Source organism: Arachis ipaensis, chromosome B6 (assembly GCF_059453495.1).
Source record: "Arachis ipaensis isolate K30076 ecotype BB chromosome B6, ASM5945349v1, whole genome shotgun sequence".
Taxonomy (NCBI): Eukaryota; Viridiplantae; Streptophyta; class Magnoliopsida; order Fabales; family Fabaceae; genus Arachis; species Arachis ipaensis.
In genome coordinates, this window is record NC_142441.1 from 14,038,560 (window position 1) to 14,060,869 (window position 22,310).

The following is a 22,310-nucleotide window of genomic DNA, read 5'->3' on the forward strand; positions in this document are numbered from 1 at the left end:
AATTAAAATAAAACTAACTAGGAAACACCAAACTTAATTTCAGAAATTAAGAAAATTATTAGTGCTATTTATTTATTTAATTTTTTTCGAAAATAATAAAATAATATTTAAGTAAAATTAAAATTAAAACGCCTAATCTAAGCAATCAAACAACTAATAGTTGTTAATCACAGTCAATCTCCGACAACGGCGCTAAAAACTTGGTGTGGTATTTATAAGCCACAAACTAACCGGAAAGTGCACCGGGTCGTACCAAGTAATACCTCAAGTGAGTGAGGGTCGATCCCACGAGGATTGATGGATCAAGCAACAATAATTGAGTGATAAGCTTAGTCAGGCAAACAGAAATTAATGTTTGGGCAATATAAAAGATATTAAACAATATAAAGAATATTGAAGGAAGGCAAGTAAATGAGTTGGGAAGAAAATATGGAGAAAACAGTTAAGGTTTCAGAGTTATCTATTTTTCCGAATTAACTTTTCTTACTAACTATTTTAATCATGTAGGATTTAATTTATGGCAAACTATATGTGACTAGACCCTAATTCCTTAGACCTTTCTAGTCTCTTTTAAAATTCATTAACTGCCAATTCTTTGGTCAATTAATTCCAATTAGAAACTGCATGATCAAATTCCAGTTCATATGCCACAAAAATCCTAATTACCCAAAAATAAAAGGATTATATGTCATGTATCCCGTTAAATCCAGATAATTAAAATTTAGGAGAATATATTTTCAAGCTGTTGTTCAAGTAAAGAGCTTTTCCAAGTTATACAAGAACTCAAATAGAAAGAGGGTCATACTTCCGTTCCACCCAAATTCATAAGATAAAGAGCGAAAATAATTCTTGAATTATAAATCCATACATGAATTAAAATAGAAAAAGCAATAAAATCAATCCATACAAATAGACAGAGCTCCTAATCTTAACAATGGAGGTTTAGTTGCTCATGGTTCAGAGAAGAAAACTAGGATTATGGAATGTAAATTGGTATAGAATTGGAAGTCTCCGGACCTCCTTTTAAAGAGAGGTTTCTTCTCCCTTTTATATCTAATCCTAATAAATTTAAAATCTAATTTCTAAAACTAACATAATATCTTTTCCTAAAACTAATATTTGAATTTAAATTTGAATTGATTAACAAGTCTTCAGTTGATGGGTGGGAACCACTTGTTTTGTCCATTCAACAGCTTCTAATATGTGTTTTCTGGGCTAAAAACTGAGTCGAAACACCCCAAAAATTGCCCCCGGCGTTTTTCTGCATTTTCTGCACGTGGCGCATGTCACACGTACGCGTCAGTCATGCGTACGCGTCGATGGTCTTTTTCGCGAGTCACGCGGACGCATCGCTGTGCAAATCTTCAAATCACGCATACGCGTTAGTCACGCGCACGCATCGCTCCTCGCTGTCATCTCCTTTGATTCTTGTACTGTAGAAACTCCATCAAATCCAGCCGAATGCTACCTAAAATAAACAAAATTGCACAAGACTCAAAGTAGCATCCATATTGGTTAAGAGATAATTAATTCTTTATTAAACTCAATAAATTAGATGCAAATTCACTAGAAAAAGTTAGGAAAGATGCTCACGCATCAGTGGTGCAGTGAAACAACAAAAAGGACTAACTCGTTCTGAGAGAGTGGTTCTAGATGATGAAGATGATGAGTTCATTCCTGAGGAATCCTCTCCTCCTTCCACTGAGGGCACTTCCATCTCCACTGGACAAAAATCTGCTCTGTTTAATGTTGTTCGAGATGTAGTCCAAGAGTTTGTCTCCCAATCCAATCACATGATTGACATGAGTAAGGAACAAAGGAAGCTAGCAAGCAAGCATGAGAATTTCCTCCAAAAATCAAGGGATAGAGTGGCTGTATTTATGAAGTTTATTGATAATCTTTAACAAGATGAAGATCATGCCACTGATGCTGAAGAGGAAGCTGATTCGGAGGGAACTGGTTCAGATGCCTAGATTTGTCTCATGAAGCTGCTGCTGTCTCATATTTTTGTCTCATGAAAACTGTTTCTCTTTTGTTTTTTGAACTGCTTTCTGTTATTTTGGATGACTGTAATACTCTAACTATTGCTGCACTAACTTTAAATTAATTTGATGTTTTAGACTGTGCATTAACTTTTCTTGCAGATTTTAAGGTGCGGATGTTACTTGATATTGCCTACTTTCCCTCTTTGATGACAAAAAAGGGAGTAGTAGCGTGTTGTGAATCTTTAGTAGCTGTGTTGTGCATATTTGCTGTGATATTTTACTGCTACTATTATCCTTTGTTGCATGAGAACTTGATTTGCAAATCCTGCTACTGCAGTGAGTTTTTTGGCATGAGATTTGGAACTTGCTTTTATGTTATGATGATAGTCTTAATGCCCTGTTTTGGTTGAAGCATGATCATTTTCTAAAATGGTTCATTTGTTAAATGTGCTGACATGATGTTGAATGTTGGGCTGGATTTGTGTTACTGGCTGTTTAAACTTCCTTAGTTAAGATGGATTTTGTGTAGTTCTTTATTGTGCTCTCTGTAAGTACAATGTAAACAGGAACAAAAAGAAGAGCATAAATCTAGGGGAAGCTACTCTTGAAAAAGAAAGGGGGAGCAACACATAAGCAAGAAACATCATTCAAAGGGAAGTCTCTCAACTCTACCAAAATTCAATTCCTTTTGGTTAATGTTTAAATATGTTTGTCATCAAGGGAAAGATTGTTGAGTTAAGAAATTAACTAACATAATTGATGATGACAAACATTAGATTATTGGGCTAATTATCCAATTAGTTGTTAATCTTTTTGGTTGAGTGATGCAGGCCAAAACCAATACACAACAGCAGCCCAAATTGAATGAAAATAAAAACAAGGCTGGTGGGCTACAAATAAATAGAATCCCAAAGAGAAACAAAGCAAGGAATCAACGGGCCAAGCAAATCAAATCTGATCCAAGCCCAATTGCTTTTCTCATTCAAACCCTTCCAATTTGCCTTCACCAAAAGCAACGTACACTTTTTCCTATTCAGTCAGAACTCAGAAAGAGAAAGAGAAAGCTTAGTCGCTAAGTTGTTCACCAAAGAAGCAAAAAAGAGAAGATTAAGCAAAATGTTGAAGTCTAATCACCCACATCAAATTGTATCAAGAAGTCAGAAGCTAAAAAGTGATTTCATTTCCTTATACATGCATCATATCTTCTTCTCTTCATCTTCAACATTCTACCTATCCATTCTGGGTTACATGAAAAAGATGATCTTTGCTCTTCACTGTTGTGCATCTATGGTCATAAGTGTGTCTTGGGGACCAAGTTATTTTTCAATGACCAAGATCTGGGTTTACCATTGAAGATATCTGTTTTTGCTGTTATGTGGCTTTCGGTCAACAAGAGAAGGTCAAAACCAAAGTTCCTACTTTGAGGATTAATGAAAAAAAGTGAGATGGTAAGTTGGTGAAGCACGAAGCTCGAGAGTTGACCTAGGGAGAGCAAATCAGCAACATGCAAGGAGATACAAAAGAAGTTGATTCACCATTTAGAAGCCAAGGAGAGATAACCAAATTTTTGAGGTTTATGTTCTGAGAAGAGTTCTCTGAAGAAGTTCATCAGCTTGGACAGTGCTTACTAGTCAAAGGAGCATTCCGCCAGAATGAGGAACTAAATCAGAAACAAGCAAATCTGGTTCATCACATAGCAAAGAGGCTGTTGAAGCATCAATCTTCTTCATATTTTACAGATTGTAATTTTCTTTTTAATGTTTATCTCTCTGTAATTTCTTGAGGTAAAAGGTTGAATGAGAGAGTCATTGAAAAAGCCTAAGAGTGAAAAAAGGTAGAGAGATACGCATGAGTGAAAAGCCTAGAATTATTTCAGATTTCTTTAGGTTGTGTATGTGTCTTGTATCTTGTACCTGTGAGGTACCTCTTTCTTAGTTGGATTAGCACTAAGAGTGAAGAGTTAGGTATTAGCATAATCAAGTCAAGTTAGGTTAGAACTTGAGTGTGAAAGGATTGTGTCAATCCTATGGAATTGGTGTATGTAATACTTTAACTATAGTGGAAATTTCACCACTGTTGTGGTGGAGACTAGACGTAGGTTGCATTGCACAAGGCAACCGAACCAGGATACATGATGGTATCAGCTTCTCTCTTTTCTGCTCTGTTCTGTTTTCTGATATTCATGAGACAAAATAAAATTGTCTCATAAATTTTCCACTGTTGAGTTCAAACAGATTTAGATTGCAAGTTTGTTTTAAAAGGGTTATTACAATAATTTAAAAGAATGTCATAGATTCAACCCCCCTTCTCTAAGCCTTCTACAACCTTTATTGATATGGTTTTAAATAAAAATAAGCTTTTTAAAATATTTTTGTATTTTGCAGATATATCTGATATCCGATTCGATCCGATCCGAAAATGTGCGGATCGGATCGGATCGGATCCGATGACTTTAGTGCGGATCGGATCGAAATTTTGGCCATATCCAATCCGATCCGATCCACATTCACCCCTAATATTTACAATGAGGTAAGGTCTAAAATGGTCTTGTTCTTAACATATTTTAGTTTGATCCCTAACTTTTTAAAATAAACAAATAAATCACTCAAATTATAAAATGTGAATATCTACTAGTCTTTTTATCAACTAACGTCTAAAGTATGCTGATGTAAATCGTAAACTGTCAATTACCACTTTTATGGACTGTTAAAACAAAAATAATATCATATAATATAAAAATATTAATTAAAATATAAAAATATAACATTATACTACTAATTTCACTTTTAAATTCATGGTTTTTTTATTTAAATAAAATAAAATATATCAATATATTACTTCTCCTAAACTAATTTTCAAAATGTCTCCTATTCCTATTCCTATTTCCTATTAATATATAAATTATTTCAAGGCGATGTGTTTTGAATTATATGTTAACCGTTATATCCTAAGACGATTTATGGTTTGAAGTGCTATCAAGAAATACACATAAATTGTCCTGGGATATTAAGTATTCAAAATCAACGTAAATCATTTTAGGATATGATAATTTACATGTTTTACACCTAAAACACATTAAGGTAAGATGATTTATGTGCAAAATCTAACATTCACTAGTCTAGAGCGATTTATGTACAACTTCCAAATACATAATGAGGTGCGACGATTTATATTAATAAGAATAATAAATTTTTAATAATTCAACAATTATTTTCTTCCATCGTTATAGTAAATTGAGTTAGAATTGAAAAATAAACATGCAACATTAAAAAAAATATATAGTGTTCTTTAAATGAGAATTTAATAACTCATAACATATATTTTTAATAACCAATAAATGAAGGCATTTTCTTAAAAGAATTGCATTGTAAATATATTAATTAAAATTTGACTAATAAATTATAAAAGATAAAATATATATAAAAATAATTGCAAAAAATGAAACAAAAAATATTACCTTAAAAATAATAATCTATCAATATATAGCAACAGAAATTACCATAAAATAATTTAAGAAATAACTGCAAAGAAGAAAAAAAATAGTTTTTTCAACAAAGTATAATAAGGTTAAACATTTTAGAAAAATAACATTAGATGAATACTTTCAAAATGTATGAATTTATTTTTTTACATATCATTATTATCATCATCATCATCACAAAAAAAAATATTAATTTACAAATATAAAAAATAAAAGAGACCATAACACAAATTTAAAAATAATCACCGATCACTAATCTATTTAATCTACTTAAGTAAGAGAAATAATTATTCAAGAAATACCGTCTACTTTTTTAAATGATATTTTCTTTTAAAGTGCACACAATTTTTATTTCTAAAACGTAATTGAAGTTGCTCCAAAATATTTTCATAAATATTAAATATAACTTATACTCTTAAAATAGATCTCAATATATCTAACAAAAAATTCTGTTGAATAATCTACTTACCAAATATTTTTTAAAAAACTTTTTTATAAATAACATTAGATGTGAAGTTTTAATGGTCATCATCTTCATTAGACAATAATATCTTCAATCCTGATGTTGTTGTTATTCTAAATTTGGAAGTATTTAAAAATTTCACATAAATTGCTCTAGGTTAGTGAGGATTAATTTTTGTACATAAATCGTCATACTCCAATGTGTCTTAGGTGTAAAACGTGTAAATTATCACTCTGTGACGATTTATGTGTATTTCTTGAGAGCACTTCAAAGCATAAATCGTCCTAAGGTGTAATGGTTAATATATAATTCAAAATACACAATTCTGGACGATTTATATATTATTAGGATTAAGTATGATTTTGGTCTCCAACGTAGAGGCCGAAAATTGATTTTGTCTCCGGCCTTTTTTTTTGCTACAAAATGGTCCTCAAGGTTTTAGTTTGTTTTAAAATCGTCCTTCAGGCGAAAATACCCCCCTCCCCTTTTCTTCCCCTTCTTCCCCAAAATTATGCAGAAGCACCAGCAGAAGCACAAGCAAAAGCACCAACAGAAGCACAAGCAGAAACAGAACCCGAAGCAACAACAATTAATCAAACAGAAGTAGTAGCAGGACAACAACAACAATAATGAATCACCAATGAATCAACAATGGAATCAAGTAGAAACAGAAGAAGCAGGAGCAAAAACAGAAACAGAACAACAACAACAATAACAATGAAACAATATAATCAATCAGAAGTAGAATCAACCAGAAACAACAATAATAAAAAATCAACAATATAATAGAAGCAGAATGAAAGCAGAAGCAGAAGTAGAATCGGGCGAGCCACCCGAAACGACGACGAGCAACGGCCATTGAGCACCTCCGCCGAGCCCAAAGAAGCAGCGGCGAGATCCAACCACTGAACAACGACGAGCAACGGCGGCCCTGACATTTGAAGGCGGAACTGCGACTGATTCTGGTGCTGTTGAACGGCAGCAGCAGCGACGGCGAGGACCCTTCCCCCTCTTCTTCCGGAACCCCCTCCTCCCCCCCCCCCCTTCTTTCTCCCTTCGCATAACCCCTTCCCCTTTTTCCCTTTACTTTACGCATAACCCCTCTCCTCTTCTTCCTCAACACCCCCTCCCTCCCCCCTCCCGTTTCTCGCGCCCCACCCCTCTTTTCTTTCTCTCCCCGCTTCTCTCTATCCCTTTTTTTCCTTTTATTTATTTATTTTATTTTATAATTATTTTAATGAGGGATAATTTGGTAATAAAAAAAATAAAATTAGTAAAAAGGACGATTTAAACAAACTGAAACCTTGAGGACTATTTTGTAACAAAAAAAAGGTCGGAGACGAAATCGATTTTCGGTAGGGGTGTCCGCGGATCGGATCGGATCGGATCGGATATGGCCGAAAATTCGATCCGATCCGCACAATTTTCATCGGATCGGATCGGATATGATATCCGCACATTTTAGTGCCGGATCCGATCCGATCCGATTCGCACATTTGCGGATCGGATCGGATATCGGATATATCCGTATAATTAAACCTTATCTTTTTAATCATATTTCTATGTAAAAGAATTCGATAAAAATATTTCTTTCATACTTTTAAACTTATTTATTCCTAAAATATTTTTAATCAAACTCTCTCTAAATAACAAAAATAAAATAATCAATATATGAATAATAATTACTAACTAAAACATACAAACAAGTAAATATAATACCAAATATATATATATTTTATTTTTTAATTATTATAGTGCGGATCTGCGGATCCGCGGATCGGATACGCGGATGTAGAGCAAATATCCGCGATCCGATCCGCAAAGGGTGCGGATCGGATGCGGATATTTACCGCAGATCTGCGGATACGATCCGATCCATGGACACCCCTAATTTTCGGCCTCTACGTTGGGGGACCAAAATCATACTTGATCCTATATTATTACTTTAAAGTGTATCAGTATACTGGTGTTTCAGTAATTTTTAACCGTTGATCTTAATTATATATTATATATATTTTTTATAATTAAATCAATGGTTAAAAATCACTAAAACATCAATAAACCGATACACTTTAAATTTTTTTCATTATTTAATCATATTATGTCTATACAAAAAATAAAACATTTAAAAATATAGAATATAAATATTGGTAGGTTTATTTATGGCTTTGGGTGATAATATTCTCTTCTTTTTAAATCTTGCTGTCCTCAATAACGTACATGGTTTTGGGTGTTATGAAGGTCTTTAAATTTTAATTGAATAAATAATAAAAAAGAGGATGAGACGATGCAATCTAATTAAAAGACAGTCCGGTGCACAAGCATCTTGTCTTAACGCAGAATTCGAAAAAAAAAAAAAATCGCACATTCAAAGAGTATAATATATGCACTCTCAATTGATAATGACAATAATGACTATTTTTACCGAATGCTAAAAAAAGATATATATCCCACTTACAATCCTAATAAATATACATGGCCATGAAATATGACTTGCTTATTATGTCTTAATGCAAAGTTATTAGAAATAAGAGATTAGCTAGTGTTCGGAAGCAGATACTAGGATGGGAACTGAAATTTAGTAATTTATTTAGAAATTAGAGACCGAAATTTATCGGACCACAATGCCAATTCCTTTATTAATACTGTTATTAGTACCTTTAATAAAAATAGAGTTACCAGGAATTAAAATTTTTGGGGACAAAAATTAAAATTTTATTAATATTTATTTTTAAAATTATTTTCATTTAATTTTTTAAATTTTAAATCTAGTCCAAGAGAAGTTAAATTTTAAATCTAGTCCAATTTTTTCTTTTCCAACAAGATACTGAGATTCCAAATCTAGTCCAAGAGAAGTTAAATTTTAAATCTAGTCCAATTTTTTCTTGAGATTCCAAATCTAGTCCAATTTTCTTTTTTCCAACAAGATACTGAGTCGTCTCAGTTCTGCACATTTTACACCCAAAACACTAAGACATAATTTTACATATTTTACACCAAACGCAATACAAAAATTTAATTTAGTCCTAGTCTTTATTTCTCAATCTTTTTTTTAAATACAACCTTAGTGACAATAAATTTAAATACTTTATACAAGGTCCTAACTGTCCCATGTTAACGGCGTACACAAAAGTAAGGTAAATTATTATTTTTAATCATGAAAAATTTAGTGCGAAGAATTCTAACAATGAAAAATATAAAATATATATCCACCAAAGATTGGAATAATTAGACAAAACTAACCCAATCTTTTGATAGTTGTGATGTTAATGGAAGAGTTCAAGTCCAATTGTTGAAGATATCAATCAACTGAATTACTGACATGAAACGCCAACTTATATTTGTCTAAAAAACGTACCATTCAATGCTCGACACAATTTTTTATTTTATTTTATTTTTCTAAATGACAGCCACTTCTATCTCAACAAGATTTAAGAGTAATGCAACTAAAACACATGCTGCACTCGCTGTTACTTATCCAAAGTGAGAGATTTTTTATAGTCATAATCAACAAAGGGGATTAAAAATTTTCTTTAGGATCAACTAGAGAAGAAAATGTTAGAGAATAATGAAACCAAAGACATGTAGAAAAAGAGGTCCATTTCCAATAGAGTTCAAGCAAGAAAATACTCTAAACATGAAATGAAATAAAACATGGGACAATCTGATTGAAAAATTCTCAAAGTCCAATAGAGTTCAAATCAACCCCAAAAGACCTATAAACAAGAAGGCTACTAATCCTCCTCGAGATTGATCGAGTCCTTGAACTTCCCATACAAAATCTTCTTCAGTTCAGCCATCTGAGCAACCACAGATTGTTTCTCCTCGTCAAGCTTTGTCAGTTTCTGGCTTGTCACCTCTTTCATGTTTTCTATTCTATTCTCGACTTCATCCTTTGGCACATGTGCAAAGACCTCACCTATTTGAAACCGAACCACATCTTCATCTGTGAGAATCAACTCATTGCTCGCATCTTCCAAATTATCATTTGTTTCCTGTAGAAGAAATCATCCCGTTGCATTTGTATCACGACATCAAAAACATGCCAACCAGGGGATTGCCTTTGCAAGAAGGTTGTATGGCTACAAAAATCAAACTAGGACAGGACTTGCAGAACAGAGGAGTTCATAAATTCCATATCTGATATACACAGTGTCACAACCAGTCGTCCACATACTTAATTTTAGAGGATATATAATGTAATAAGATTGAATATATTTTTCCTCTACCATTTCATATAATCTAATCGATTACTTAGGACTCTGTTGCTCTCAGTTTTGCATATTGGACAAACCGGCATGTTAGCCAATTGTTAATGAGTTTCAGGGGTAGGCAAAATGTTAAACCATTTCTCTTTTTTCTCTTTATTCAATTAGGCGCCTAGTTCTCCATAAAACTCATCACTAATGTATTCTCTGCAAGAGTGTACATTATCCAGGGATAGTATTGAATGTCAATATTGATACTGATCAATCCAGCTCTACTACGTCACTCATAACATTCTTGCCAAATGAAAACCAACACACTTGCAAGTAAACTGCATTTTGCCCATAATTACACTCCACCAGTACCCCTAGATGTTCCATTTTGGTAGAGTAAAAAACTATTCTGGCTGAGGAAATATTAGGTTGCCTACATACTGGTTCTTACTTTGGGTGGATTGATCAAGTGGAAGAATCTTTTAAGAATATTAGTCATTCAGGGACCATTTTTGTGAGCAAATTAATCAATCTTTAAAGATCAAAATTATGGTTTATTCTGCAAAGTCCTAGCTCCTAACTTATTATAGTGATGATTAAGGAATAAACTAAAACCCGGCCCTGTAAGTAAACAAGTAAATCAATGCATATCCTATGATTTCTTTTGTTCTTTCAATCCATTTCTACCATCAAGTTATAAACTATAAGGATGCATTTTAGTGCTTATTCTACTCATATACTAACAACTAAACTCAAAACGGAGCTAAATAAACAAAAATAAAAATGAAAAATGAAAAGAAACAAAAAATTTGGTTACCTTGGCAATTTTGATCTCATCCTCGAGCTCATGAAAGCGATTGTTCAATCTTCCGAACTTATTGATGTTCTGCTGGTCCTCCCATGTCACTTCCGTGTCGGATCCTCCTTCCTTCAACGACGAAAAATGGAATATCATAAATTAGGAGGGAAAATAATAGAAAGAAGATTGTGATTCCAAGGAACATTGATTCGAAGCTAGGGATTTTTTATTACCTGCTGCATGCTAATGACTCAATTTAGGGTTTCCTGATTCCGATCACAGTACGAGTTTCAGTACCACTGGGAGCTACTGTTGACAACTCTCGTTAACTAAAATTGGAGTGAAGATATATTAAACACAAAAATGAGATACTTTTTTTTAGTTAATTAAATGTTTATAACAGTAATAAACACAAGATTAATCGAGTATATTAGTATGTAATCGTTCTTTTTTGCTTGCTTTTGTTTAAAATGTCCAGAAACTAAAAGGTAAAATCAATAAAAGATCAAAAAAAGAAAAACACAATATTGAAAAAGTTCATTTGATAAAAGGTTATATATTATACTTCATATCCAAAGTGGGGTGGGGGTGGGCATGGTTTGGATTTTTAAAAATCTAAACTACATCCACTTTAAAACTAGTATTTTGGTTCGTGAAACCAAACTGGAACCGGATTAAAAAAGGAAATCGGTTCTAAATCGGTTTGGAAAAATTAAAACCGGTTTTTAATATTCAAATCCGTTTTTATATTCAAACCGGTTTTAAATCCGGTTTTTTTAACACTAAATTTAAAATCCAGTTTTTTTTTGGAAATCCAGTTTCAAAACCAAATTTTTTAAGGGAAAGTATTCCATTGTACAAATATTCCATTGGCTCCCTAGCAGGACTCTTATTAACCTCAAAACCAGATTTTTTAACCTCGAAACTAGATTTTTTAACCAAAAATCCAGTTTTAAAACTAGTTTTTAGAAATCCAATTTTCAAACTATATTTTTTTTAAAAGTAAAATTAATACTAAAGTTTTTTTAAACTGTATAGGTTCATTACAACTAGGATTTGGTTCTTTACCATAGTTATCCAAACCGAACCGGTAATTGATCCGTTCATATGACTGGGTTACTGGTTCAACCGGTGGGTTGCTAATTCACCTGGTTGACCTGGTCATAATTAAATAAAAATATAAAATTATAAAAATAAAATTAAAATCAAAAGTTAAAACTTAAAATGTATGTCTTCATAAATATATTAATAACAATCAAATATCAATTCTTAGACATAAATTATGCCAAAAAAAATAATAACTAGTCAATAGTGCAAAATACTTTCTCAATTTAAAGAACAAGAAAAACAAAAGATAACACAATTAGTAAATCAAATTCAAAAGGTGATCTGAAAGTCGGCATTTATATCTTCATAAAACAAATTTGAAGCTTGACCAACATTTCCTTCATTTTGATTTGCATCTATATCTACATTTGTGTATCTTTCACAAATCAATACCAAAAATAATTCATAATAATACAAACAGAAAGTATAGGACAACAGTTTAACTGAACAATTGCAGAGAGCATGAACCTCATTTTCAACAACAAATTCAACTATAATAATTTTTAGCAACAAATGATTTATCTCAAGAGATGGTTTACAGATTTACAACAACAAAAAATTTAGAAAAGTGATTATTTCTTCAGGACAACAATAGATTCAATCTTCAATGATGATAATAAGTAACAAATTCAACATGATTTACAGATTTACAACAACAACAAAAAAATTAATTAAGTGATTATTCAGTAAAACAACAATGATTTTCGGCAACGAACAAACTTAAGCTAAGTGATTATTTTGGCAGTCAACAGCAAATTCAAGGTTCATAATAATCACTAACAAATTTTAGCAACACATTCAACGAACAGGGGGAACTCACCAAATCGGGTTGCGCGAAGGAAGCTGATGGCGAAGGAGAAGCTGACGGCAAGGCTCGAAGCAAGAAGACGACAACGAAGACCAGCCTACCGGGATCTGTTGCCTCTGCTACCGGCGACGAAGAGCGCAGGGAAGGGAGAGATCGAGACCAGGTGCGAGACAGAGACCGTGAGAAGCAACAAGACGACCACCACCACCACCCGAGGGACCAGATGTGGTTCCGTCTGCTTCTGCCGCCGGCGAAGCGAGCGCAGTGAAGGGAGAGCTTGACCTGACGAGAGCTTGACAGACTGGAGACGAGAGGTGAGAGATCGGAGATGAGACAAGCTGACGAGAGCTTCAGCTCGTGTGAGAGAATGACGAGAAACTGAGAAAGAGAGTCGAGAGAGGAGATAGCGTTGGGGGCCGGGGGTGTCAGCAATTAGGGATTCAGAGAGGGAAAGGGGAAGGAGGGGGGGCAATGGAACGACGCCGTTCATTTAAAAAAAAATCATGACCAGGTCCGGGTCAAATAAACCGGTCGGATCACCGGTTTTTGCGGAAAGGGGAAGGGGATGGAACGACGCCGTTCATTTAAAAAAAAATCATGACCAGGTCCGGGTCAAATAAATCGGTCGGATTACCGGTTTTTTCTGAAAAACCGGCCAGGTAAATCCGGATTCCAGCAGATTTGATGCACCGGTCCAACGAGTGGCTCGGTCCGATCAGATGACTGGGTGACTGGATTTCTGGTCGAATTGATCAGGTCGAGCCAGGTTTGATAACTATGTTCTTTATAAATCTAATGACAATAACTAATTTATAATTCTATATAACATTTAATCATTCTCAAAATATCAAAAGGATGCCATCAGAAAATCTCTCTACAACAACAACCACAAAATATTAAAAGATGCCAACAAAATTATTGAACAATTACAACCTTTGAAAAAAATATATTTACAGATAACAAAATATATGTTTGTCATTTTAAAAGATAACAAAAGCTAAAAGTACAATATTTCCATGCTGAATCTTTTCTAGTTAAAACTGGAATGTGACCATTGGAAACATGGAAAATGACAATGTATTTAAGAATTAGAGTTTACAATATGACATACATTAGCCAGATATGAATTTAAATAGCTCCTCTGAGTACAAACAAAATCAACTATAACCTGAAGGATAGGATAGCACATAAGTTCACGCAAAAATTCTACAAGAAAATATGCAGTAACTATGTTTGCAGCACCTTCTTCAAAATGGAACCATATTCTTTATTTCTTTTCAAATGAAAACAGATTTCAAATAAACCATAAACCACAAGCAACTTCATATATAGTGCGCAATAAGTTTAACATGATCAATGAACATCTTACATACACCCTTTATGCCATCATATATAATCAAACAAAATTTTCAAAGGTTCCTGTTCTAATGTATTACAAAAAAATTTTCGTAGTGCTAAGATTAAGATCTCTAAATAGAGGAGCAAAAACCTCATCAAGTGAACTGAAATTATCAGCTATATAAGTGGGACTCTCAATTTGCTGAAAAGTTTCGCATTTGTTCTGCAGTCATAATTCTTCTATATATTTACCAAGAGGGAAGAGGCTGTGTTGTGTGTGTGAATTGGACTCGGTCTTTTTTTTTTTTTTTTTGGTCAAGTGGATTGGACAATCTCTAATTCTAGATCTTAGATGGGATTTGAATTCAGATGCTTATAAGAGGCATATAAATATGTCATTTATACTAGGCCTCTGTTACTATTCAAAGTCTCAAATTAGGAATTTTTGCAAGTTTGGATCATAATTTGGATCTAGATCTATATTCGGATTTGAATTATTTAAATAGTTGGATTAAAAAATCAAACCATAAAATAGATATAATTTGGTTTGGATTTTTTATTTAAAATTGGTTTTTTTTTTTTAAAATCCAAAATCTGAAATATTCTTTTGTACAGGCCTACCAACTAGTATGCTATTGTTTATATTTTGAATTTCTATAAAATATATGAAATTGACATTTTAAATATTTGAAATACTTTTAACAATGGTCTGTTTTTTTTGGCGGAGAGGGGGGAGGTTGGGTGGGGTTGTTCAAGCCTTTAGTACTGTAAAATTATTTAGGATTTTAAGTCCTAGGAAATATATAAATTTGGAGTTTTAAAACACTCAAGAAATGACTTGCTTTTATAGAAATTCCAAACCTTTAGAGCTATAAAATCACTTACGGCCTCAAATTCTAAAAAATTAAAGTATCTTTTTCGTTTCTAAATGTTTTTGAAAAATTTTAAAAATATTTTTAACGTTTTATTTGTTTTAATATTGTATCTAAGATTTCAAATATATTTTAATTTTAATTGTATTCTCTGTTAATAGTGATATAACAATTGAATGTTGATGTGTCACAAACACATGGCAACTATTGGCTAAAGACACATCAGCATAGAATTACAATGTTATATGTTATTTTACCCAGGAGTCTAATTAAAATCTATTGAAATATTAGTGGTAAAATTAAAACTAAATATTAAAGATAAAATTAAAATAAAAAGTAAACTTTTAGGAAAAAAAATAATATTTATTATGCAAAATTTTTTTCTAATGAAAATCACATTGACAATATCTTTAAAATATATAATTCTAATATAATAATATTTTTTATTAAAATTAAAAATTATGATATGTATCACATATACTTGTTAGTAAATTATATAAAAATATATTTTTGAAGCATATCATTTTTATTATATAAAAATAACTTGAATACTTTTAAACATGTAGAGTGGATGAAAAATATTAATGCCTAATGTCTGTATAGTCAATCATATTAACAATGAGGTAATGTCCAAAATGATCTTTAAAATTCTCAACATGCTTTAATTTGATTCCTAACTTTTTAAAATGATCAAATAAATCTCCCAAGTTGTAAAACGTTAATCTCTACTAATCTCTTTATCAACTAACGTCTAAAAAGTGCTGATGTAAACGGTCAACTATCAATTTTATGGACTGTTAAAACAAAAATAATATCATATAATATAAAAATATAACATTATATTAATAATTTCACTCTTAAATATATTTTTTAAAACATGAACTGAACCCGGGTCAAAAATCACAGCTAAAAAAAATAAACCCAAACTCAACAAAATAATGAAAATATATTTCTGGTCCAGGTTGAGTTTCAGACAAGGCTGAATCTTAAACAGCCCTACCTCCCTCTTCTCCCCGCCAACTTAAAGAATCCACATGCTGAGCAATATATGAACGGACTTGATTGATGTATAACAATCTTATAGTTGAATAACACTAACAGGTCTAGTTTGTCAAGTGAGGTTGCAGAGTTACACCGTCATTTAAGCATAATAATAGCATTGCAAATAAGAAACGTCATACAATCGTCATGTCAAACACAACGAGGACAGGGTGGGTAGGCAACACGAGTACATGAACATCTATATGCTGTTAGCGTTGTGATATAAACAAAATAACCTCAACCCTCCCAAATGATTTAGAAAAGTAAGAAAGCAAACAAAAAAGGAATCAAGTACTAAGACGGCTAATCTAAGAACAAGAAGATGCTACTTTCAATATGAGCGCATTTACAATTTAGAGCCCCTCAAAAACACCTCGCAAGTAAAACCAATCTTGGACAGCTCTCGGGCACCAACTCGGACTTCGCTAGTCCTCATTTCCATGGAGGAATGTTGTATTGTATTGTATTGTATTCTTTGCATTAACATGTCATCCACAATCCGATTCGCCCGAATTTTGCGGCATTGGCTATGGCTTAACGTTGAATATTGTAGCATTTTTGTTTCAAAGAGGATGGTAAGGCACATAGCCTAATAAACCGGTCACGTTAGTCACAACATCGCTGCACCTCGTCAAGAGGCTAATCATCTGCTGCGATATATCAACTGTTGTAGCAGGTGCCGGTGCGGTGTTGTTTATAAAATTGGAAGTATTTCTGGGGTCCTTTGCCAATTCAGAATTATTCAAATTATGTTGGGGGGTTTTCATAAACTGAGTAGTAGCAGGGGGAGTGGGCAATAGAGGTGGTTGAGACGAGACCTTTTTACTATTAAAATCCATGGTTGGTCCAGCACCATCAGCAAAACTAGCATTGTTGATGTTGTTTCTATTACTTGTCACTAATTGCTCTCCCCTACTACTTTCCTCCCCACCTAACATGAATTTTACACGTGGGTTTCCTTTACTACTACCTCCATTACCGGATACCTGCCCTGACTCCTCTCCAGTTGGTTTCTTCAGGCAGGACTTGAGCTGGATTACTGGCTGTGGAAGAGGTTGCTGCTGTCCCTGAGATGATATTGATGCTGGACGATGAACCACTGATGGATCCTTGACCCGAGGTATTTCATCGGCACCATCATCTGCCCTAGCTTTTGCAGCTTCAGAGACTTCGGGAGCAGAATCCCCATATTCCCGGAGAAAGCACCTCACACCCACATTTCCAAATAACGACTGGTTTGCCACAGAATATTTATAGGCAGCTTGAGCATCAGCCTTATGCAGAAATACAACACGGCATGTTGAGGACTTCCAAAATACACGGAAACCTGATTGATCCATTGGGCCAAAGCGGGCAAACCTTGCCTTCAACTCTGCAACAGACGGAAGAGATGTTTGTGGAGGAAACTTCATCACCAGTATGGTGGGCTCGACTGCCTTAGCAGCACGCTCCACTTTTCTGGCAAAATCTGATTTCGCTACCTTGGCTGGAGCCTGGGGTATGGATTCTTTTACTTCTCGTCGGGTTTCAGAAGTTTTCTGACTGGCCACTCCCTTCTCTGCAGCTAGTGTCTTTAAATGCTTGATTTTCTTCAACCTCTTTGCAGCAATTTCCTCCTGACGATCAGAGGGGCCCCTTTTCCGCCCAGATTTTGTAGGATCATCAGACCGAACAATTTGTTTTACAGGTTTTACAGGTGGTGAGGCTCTGACATGATCGTCAGGGCTGACAGATGCCCCAGCACTCAAAGGAGACTTAGAAGCACGAGCTTCAGGCGCTTCATTCTCTGCTGGTGGTGATAAAATCAAGCTTTTTTGGTAAACAAGAGACCTGAACCGCAAAAAGAACTGTCGAACAGCCGCAGGGATCTTTCTTTCGGCACCGTGAAAAGGATCCAAAGCAAGAGCTTGCAGATCACCCAAAAGTTGTGGCAATTCGAAACTAACATCTCCTGTGGTATCTATGGGGGGCAAATTGTTGGTACTATCACCTATCTGCATCTGTTCCTGAAAATCCTCTCTCTTAGTCACGATTGGGACAGATTTTCCAGAAGTAGAATGCTTCTCCAAGTATCCTGACGTAGGTTTTAAGTTGACATCCTTTTTCTTTTTCTTCTTTTTCTCCCCAATAGCAGAAGTCTTCAAGTCATCAGCAGGTCGCTTATGACCTTTCAGCTTCTTTGCTTTACCAACTTCGAGATGCTTTGCTCCAGCTGTCAAACTCACATTATTTTCACTTTTAACTTGATGTGTACCATTTCCTCCATCAGCAAGAGTCGGAAGACCTTTCTCTTTTTGCTTATGATCTTCACTTTGTCCCAACAGTTCTACATTCCCATCATGTTTGACCTCAACAGGAATTTGGCTCCCCAGATGACAATTCTGAGATTTTTCATCAACTGTGCTTGGCAATACCATGTCTCCCGACCTACCCATGCTTTTACTCGAAATATTTTCTTGTTCAAAGTTGTGTGCCACTCCTTCAGAAGATCCCTTCATCTTGTCAAGATGAGACTTTGGATCTGATGAAATGACTTGGGATGCAAGAGAAACCCCATCTGTTTGGGCCTGACTTATCACAGCTTCTTTGGCATCTGAAGTTACAATTGCACCATCATGGCTAAACAATCCTGTGCCTTCTCGCTTCTCTAAATTATGAGGCACTGGAGGCAAAGCTGGAGCCCTTTTCTGCAACACATAACGACTGGCTACATCAGGTGTTTCTTCAGTGTATGCCAACTGCGGAGAGTTACTTGAATCATCCCGCCGCTTAAAAAGGTACCTATCCTTTTTAGAAGTGTCCTTAACTTTTACAGATTTGCCAGTGGTCTTCCCACCACCCAGAGCTTCTGCTATCACCATTGGACCACTTAAAGGAGCTGCAGAACAGAACAAAAAGCCATAAATAAAAGAAGACATCGTACCACTCACATATGAGATGGATACAAACTTGATAGGCAAAACCAGTATGATATTTTATGCATTGACATGTATATAATATGAAGGAGATAAATTACAATAACCAATCATGTAAATATAAATTGAAGTCAAATTAAAAAACCTGCAAAATGCAATCATCCACATTACCATGATGTTAGGTAGAAAAATAGGAAGATGTAACTTTTGCAAGGATGCCAAAAATTTTTAATCATATTACGAATATTCTCTGATCCCAAGACAGTTGCATCAAAGTGATAAGGGACAACAAAGGCAACCAAATACGATCAACAGTTTGGATCAGGTGACACCATTAAACTATATAAAAACCATATTAAATAAAACCTTGTAGAGTCACTGAGTGAGGTATAGCATAATAGTCTCCAAGAGTCTCTTCTTCCTTCATCCCCTTTAGTTGGACTATATTCTATTCTCTCCATTTTCCCTTGGAAGTCTCACAAGGTCAAAATACCTCGCCTTTGTGAGAATTTTCATCATCCTTTTATGTCATCTAGAGGAGCTACCAACTGTCCCAAATGCATTCTTCATAAATCTCTGCCTTGGGCATTCACTCATCCACCTCAATTTTCTTCCTAACTTTATCATCCCTATAATGGGGTGTATCAAGTACCATAAATGGTCATATGATCTATATTTTACGATTATACAACTAAATAGATCTATAAAAATATTAAAATTAAAAAATTAAATTCTCATCTTTTATAGTTTCTCGTACTTATCCAACAAACACAACAACTACTGAGCATACATATCATAATAACTCAAAACGTTTATCATAGTTAACCTTTGGCCTCTACTCCCAATTGCGAAAATTCAACCAAACGAAAACTTAATAGTTAATACACAATTTAAGGAACTCAATAATGCACAAACACTCATGGCTTCAATTCAGAGTCTAGTTCAAATCTATTATATAAGGAGAAGGACGATGACCCCAGATTTCTACCTCTGAACCACACTACTTCTATAGTCTATAGACATAGATCCACAAGGAAATTCCCGTCAATTTCATGTCAATAGTGAGCACAAGTTATATCTGAAGCTAATTAAAATCTTAGATACATCCTGTGAAATAACACTTGCTCATTGTCCAAGAAAATCTTCACATATGCAATTTTTCACAAGCACAAACATGTAAGTTCCATAACTATAAGAAATAAACATGATTAAATCAGTAAGACATATACCTCTAGGAGGCTGCCTCCCGGACTGATCAGTTTTATTACTCTGAGAATGAGAAGGGCGCAATGGCTGCACTCCAAAAGCCTGAGCATAAGTCTCATCATATTGTTCAAACACTGCCTTCCGATAAGCAAAAACCGTAGCCTTGTTCTTAGAGAAGCCAATGCTCTCTTGCTCACCATCACAAGGAGCCAGGGCCAACTGCTTCACGAAAGCCAGAGTGTCGCTAGGCTTGAAACTATTCCTTGCCTTCCTTATCTGACTAGTGGAATACAACCCTCCTGGCTCATAATCAGGCACGTCAACAGAAAAGTACCCTTGAACATTCGTGGGGAGAAAATTATTAGTGTTCCTACACCTACAAGCCAAACCAAGAGCACGTCTTCTACTGGCTTCATCGACGGCCTCTTCCACAGCCTTAATGAATGTTCTAGAATATGTCTGCTGCGATTTCTCTGCGAAATTTTCATCAAATGGGATAAGTTCGGCGGGTTCAAACCACCCATAACTGCTATCCCCGAAGAAAGCCACTAGCACATGGCCTTCCCTCTTGGTTCGACGAACTGTGGGGGATGCAAATGCTTCATTGAATATGTGCCCAGGCCACCATGGGTGAGATTTCACCTTTCCCCAAACCATGTCACCAACTTCAAAACCAAACCCTAAATCCCTGGAGGCTCCACCTCTTGCTCTGCCATTTCCCTCGGCAGCTACGAACTCATCGAATTCCGATAGAAGAGACTTGCTATCTGAACCAGGAAACTTTGCGTCTGATTCAGGCTGAACATGACGATTATGCCTATCTATTTGACCGGGAAACGATGCATTTTCGTCACCAATTTTATGGTTTCGATCATCAAATCGAACAACGGTTGATGCGTCACCTGCGCGTACGCCATCTTCCTCCGAAGAAACCCTAACCCTAATATCTTCGGTCGAACCAGCCGCTACTTCCTCAGATTTGGCATTCTGCGAAACCCTATCATCGAGCTCAGTCACCGCCTGAGCTCCCGAGGCGAGCTCCGACAGAGCACCGTTAGCTCCCTCGGCGGTGGAACACTTGTCATCGGGTTTCCCGTCGCGGGGCTCCGTAACAGCAGGATTCTCTTCCTTGGAATCAGGTGCGTGAAATTCGGAACCGTCGCTCATGACTGGTATTGTCGAAGGAAAATAGACGATTCTGGAGATACCGTAGGAGCACAAGGATATTTAAGGGTTCTTCCACTCGATACCCAGTAAGTGTTCCATTTCTACAGCCTCATTGGGAAAGGCGCGAGCTTGTTGATTGTCATAAAACCCTAAAGGGACACTGCGGGGGAGAGAGAGAGAGAGAGAGAGAGAGAGAGAGTGCGAGAGAGGATATGCGATTGGACTGCGACAAACGCCGGGATCGTGATTTGCGTTTTCTTTTTTAAAAAAAATCTTATTATCTACTTTGGAGACTTAAAAAAGGTTGAAAATGTATATATTATGAGAACGTGGACGCTTCCGGATTACAGTTTTTTTATTTTTTCATCTTGGACGGTTGTAATTAACGTGGGGCATTACATGTCTTTCTTATGTTGAAGCCACGTCACGTTATCATTTCGAAGTCGTAATCGGACATACCCTTTCTCTTATCAAAGGATCCATTCCCAACCAGGATTAATTAAAAAAAATGAGAATCCATTCCCATCAATCCATAATCCACACTTTAGTTTAATGCAACCAAGATATATATAAATCAGCTCCATGGTAAACATAAAGGGGGTTTTATTCTTATTATTGTTGTGATTGTGGTTATAATCAATTAAAGCACTATTTTTACAATTGGAATCTTGTTTATACTTCGAGTTATTTTAAAATTTTGTTATTATCTTCGTCGTAGATCCTCTTTCACAACCTAATTATCTGCAAAATTTGCATATTGCAATCGTATTTCAGTATTTCTTCAAAATCCTAGAAAGTGGCTTTAAAATTTCAGAGGAGAAATAGATACTGAAAACACTGATTATAGAGAAATTGATTACATTCCGATCACACACAGAGAACTACTCTTTTTCTTTTTCTTTTTTTTTTTTTTTTTTTTTTTTTTTGCC

At 34.8% G+C, this 22,310-nt stretch overlaps 2 protein-coding genes across 3 annotated transcripts; both read right to left on the reverse strand.

The window, feature by feature from the left end:
* Positions 1-9,512: 9,512 nt before the first annotated feature.
* LOC107645907 (putative prefoldin subunit 4) lies at positions 9,513-13,320 on the reverse strand. Of its 2 annotated transcripts, XM_016350054.2 has the most exons (5): positions 12,855-13,303; positions 11,996-12,084; positions 11,161-11,256; positions 10,946-11,056; positions 9,513-9,924 (listed from the first exon to the last, which is right to left on the reverse strand). In XM_016350054.2, exons 3-5 carry the CDS (start codon positions 11,167-11,169, stop codon positions 9,664-9,666), a joined length of 381 nt encoding a protein of 126 aa, XP_016205540.1. In that variant the 5' UTR covers positions 11,170-11,256; positions 11,996-12,084; positions 12,855-13,303; the 3' UTR covers positions 9,513-9,663. The 2 variants fall into 2 exon arrangements, with proteins under 2 accessions (XP_016205540.1, XP_016205539.1); XM_016350053.2 differs by lacking the exon at positions 11,996-12,084 and having other exon boundaries at positions 12,855-13,320.
* A 2,872-nt stretch (positions 13,321-16,192) lies between these two features.
* LOC107645905 (Tudor/PWWP/MBT superfamily protein) lies at positions 16,193-21,737 on the reverse strand. The gene is made up of 2 exons (XM_016350052.3): positions 20,238-21,737; positions 16,193-18,971 (listed from the first exon to the last, which is right to left on the reverse strand). The coding sequence occupies exons 1-2, from the start codon at positions 21,379-21,381 to the stop codon at positions 16,657-16,659; spliced, it is 3,459 nt and encodes a 1,152-aa protein (XP_016205538.1). The 5' UTR covers positions 21,382-21,737; the 3' UTR covers positions 16,193-16,656.
* Between the last annotated feature and the right edge of the window lie 573 nt (positions 21,738-22,310).

What these genes read in the sequence shown, in the direction of transcription:
- LOC107645907 (XM_016350053.2), bottom strand. An exon ending in ATGAGATCAAAATTGCCAAG is followed by an intron (nt 9,925 to 10,945) that starts GTAACCAAATTT and finishes TTTCTTCTACAG; the next exon opens with GAAACAAATGATAATTTGGA.
- LOC107645905 (XM_016350052.3), bottom strand. Translation starts at nt 21,381, where the DNA reads ATGAGCGACGGTTCCGAATTTCACGCACCTGATTCCAAGGAAGAGAAT. An exon ending in CGGGAGGCAGCCTCCTAGAG is followed by an intron (nt 18,972 to 20,237) that starts GTATATGTCTTA and finishes TCTGTTCTGCAG; the next exon opens with CTCCTTTAAGTGGTCCAATG.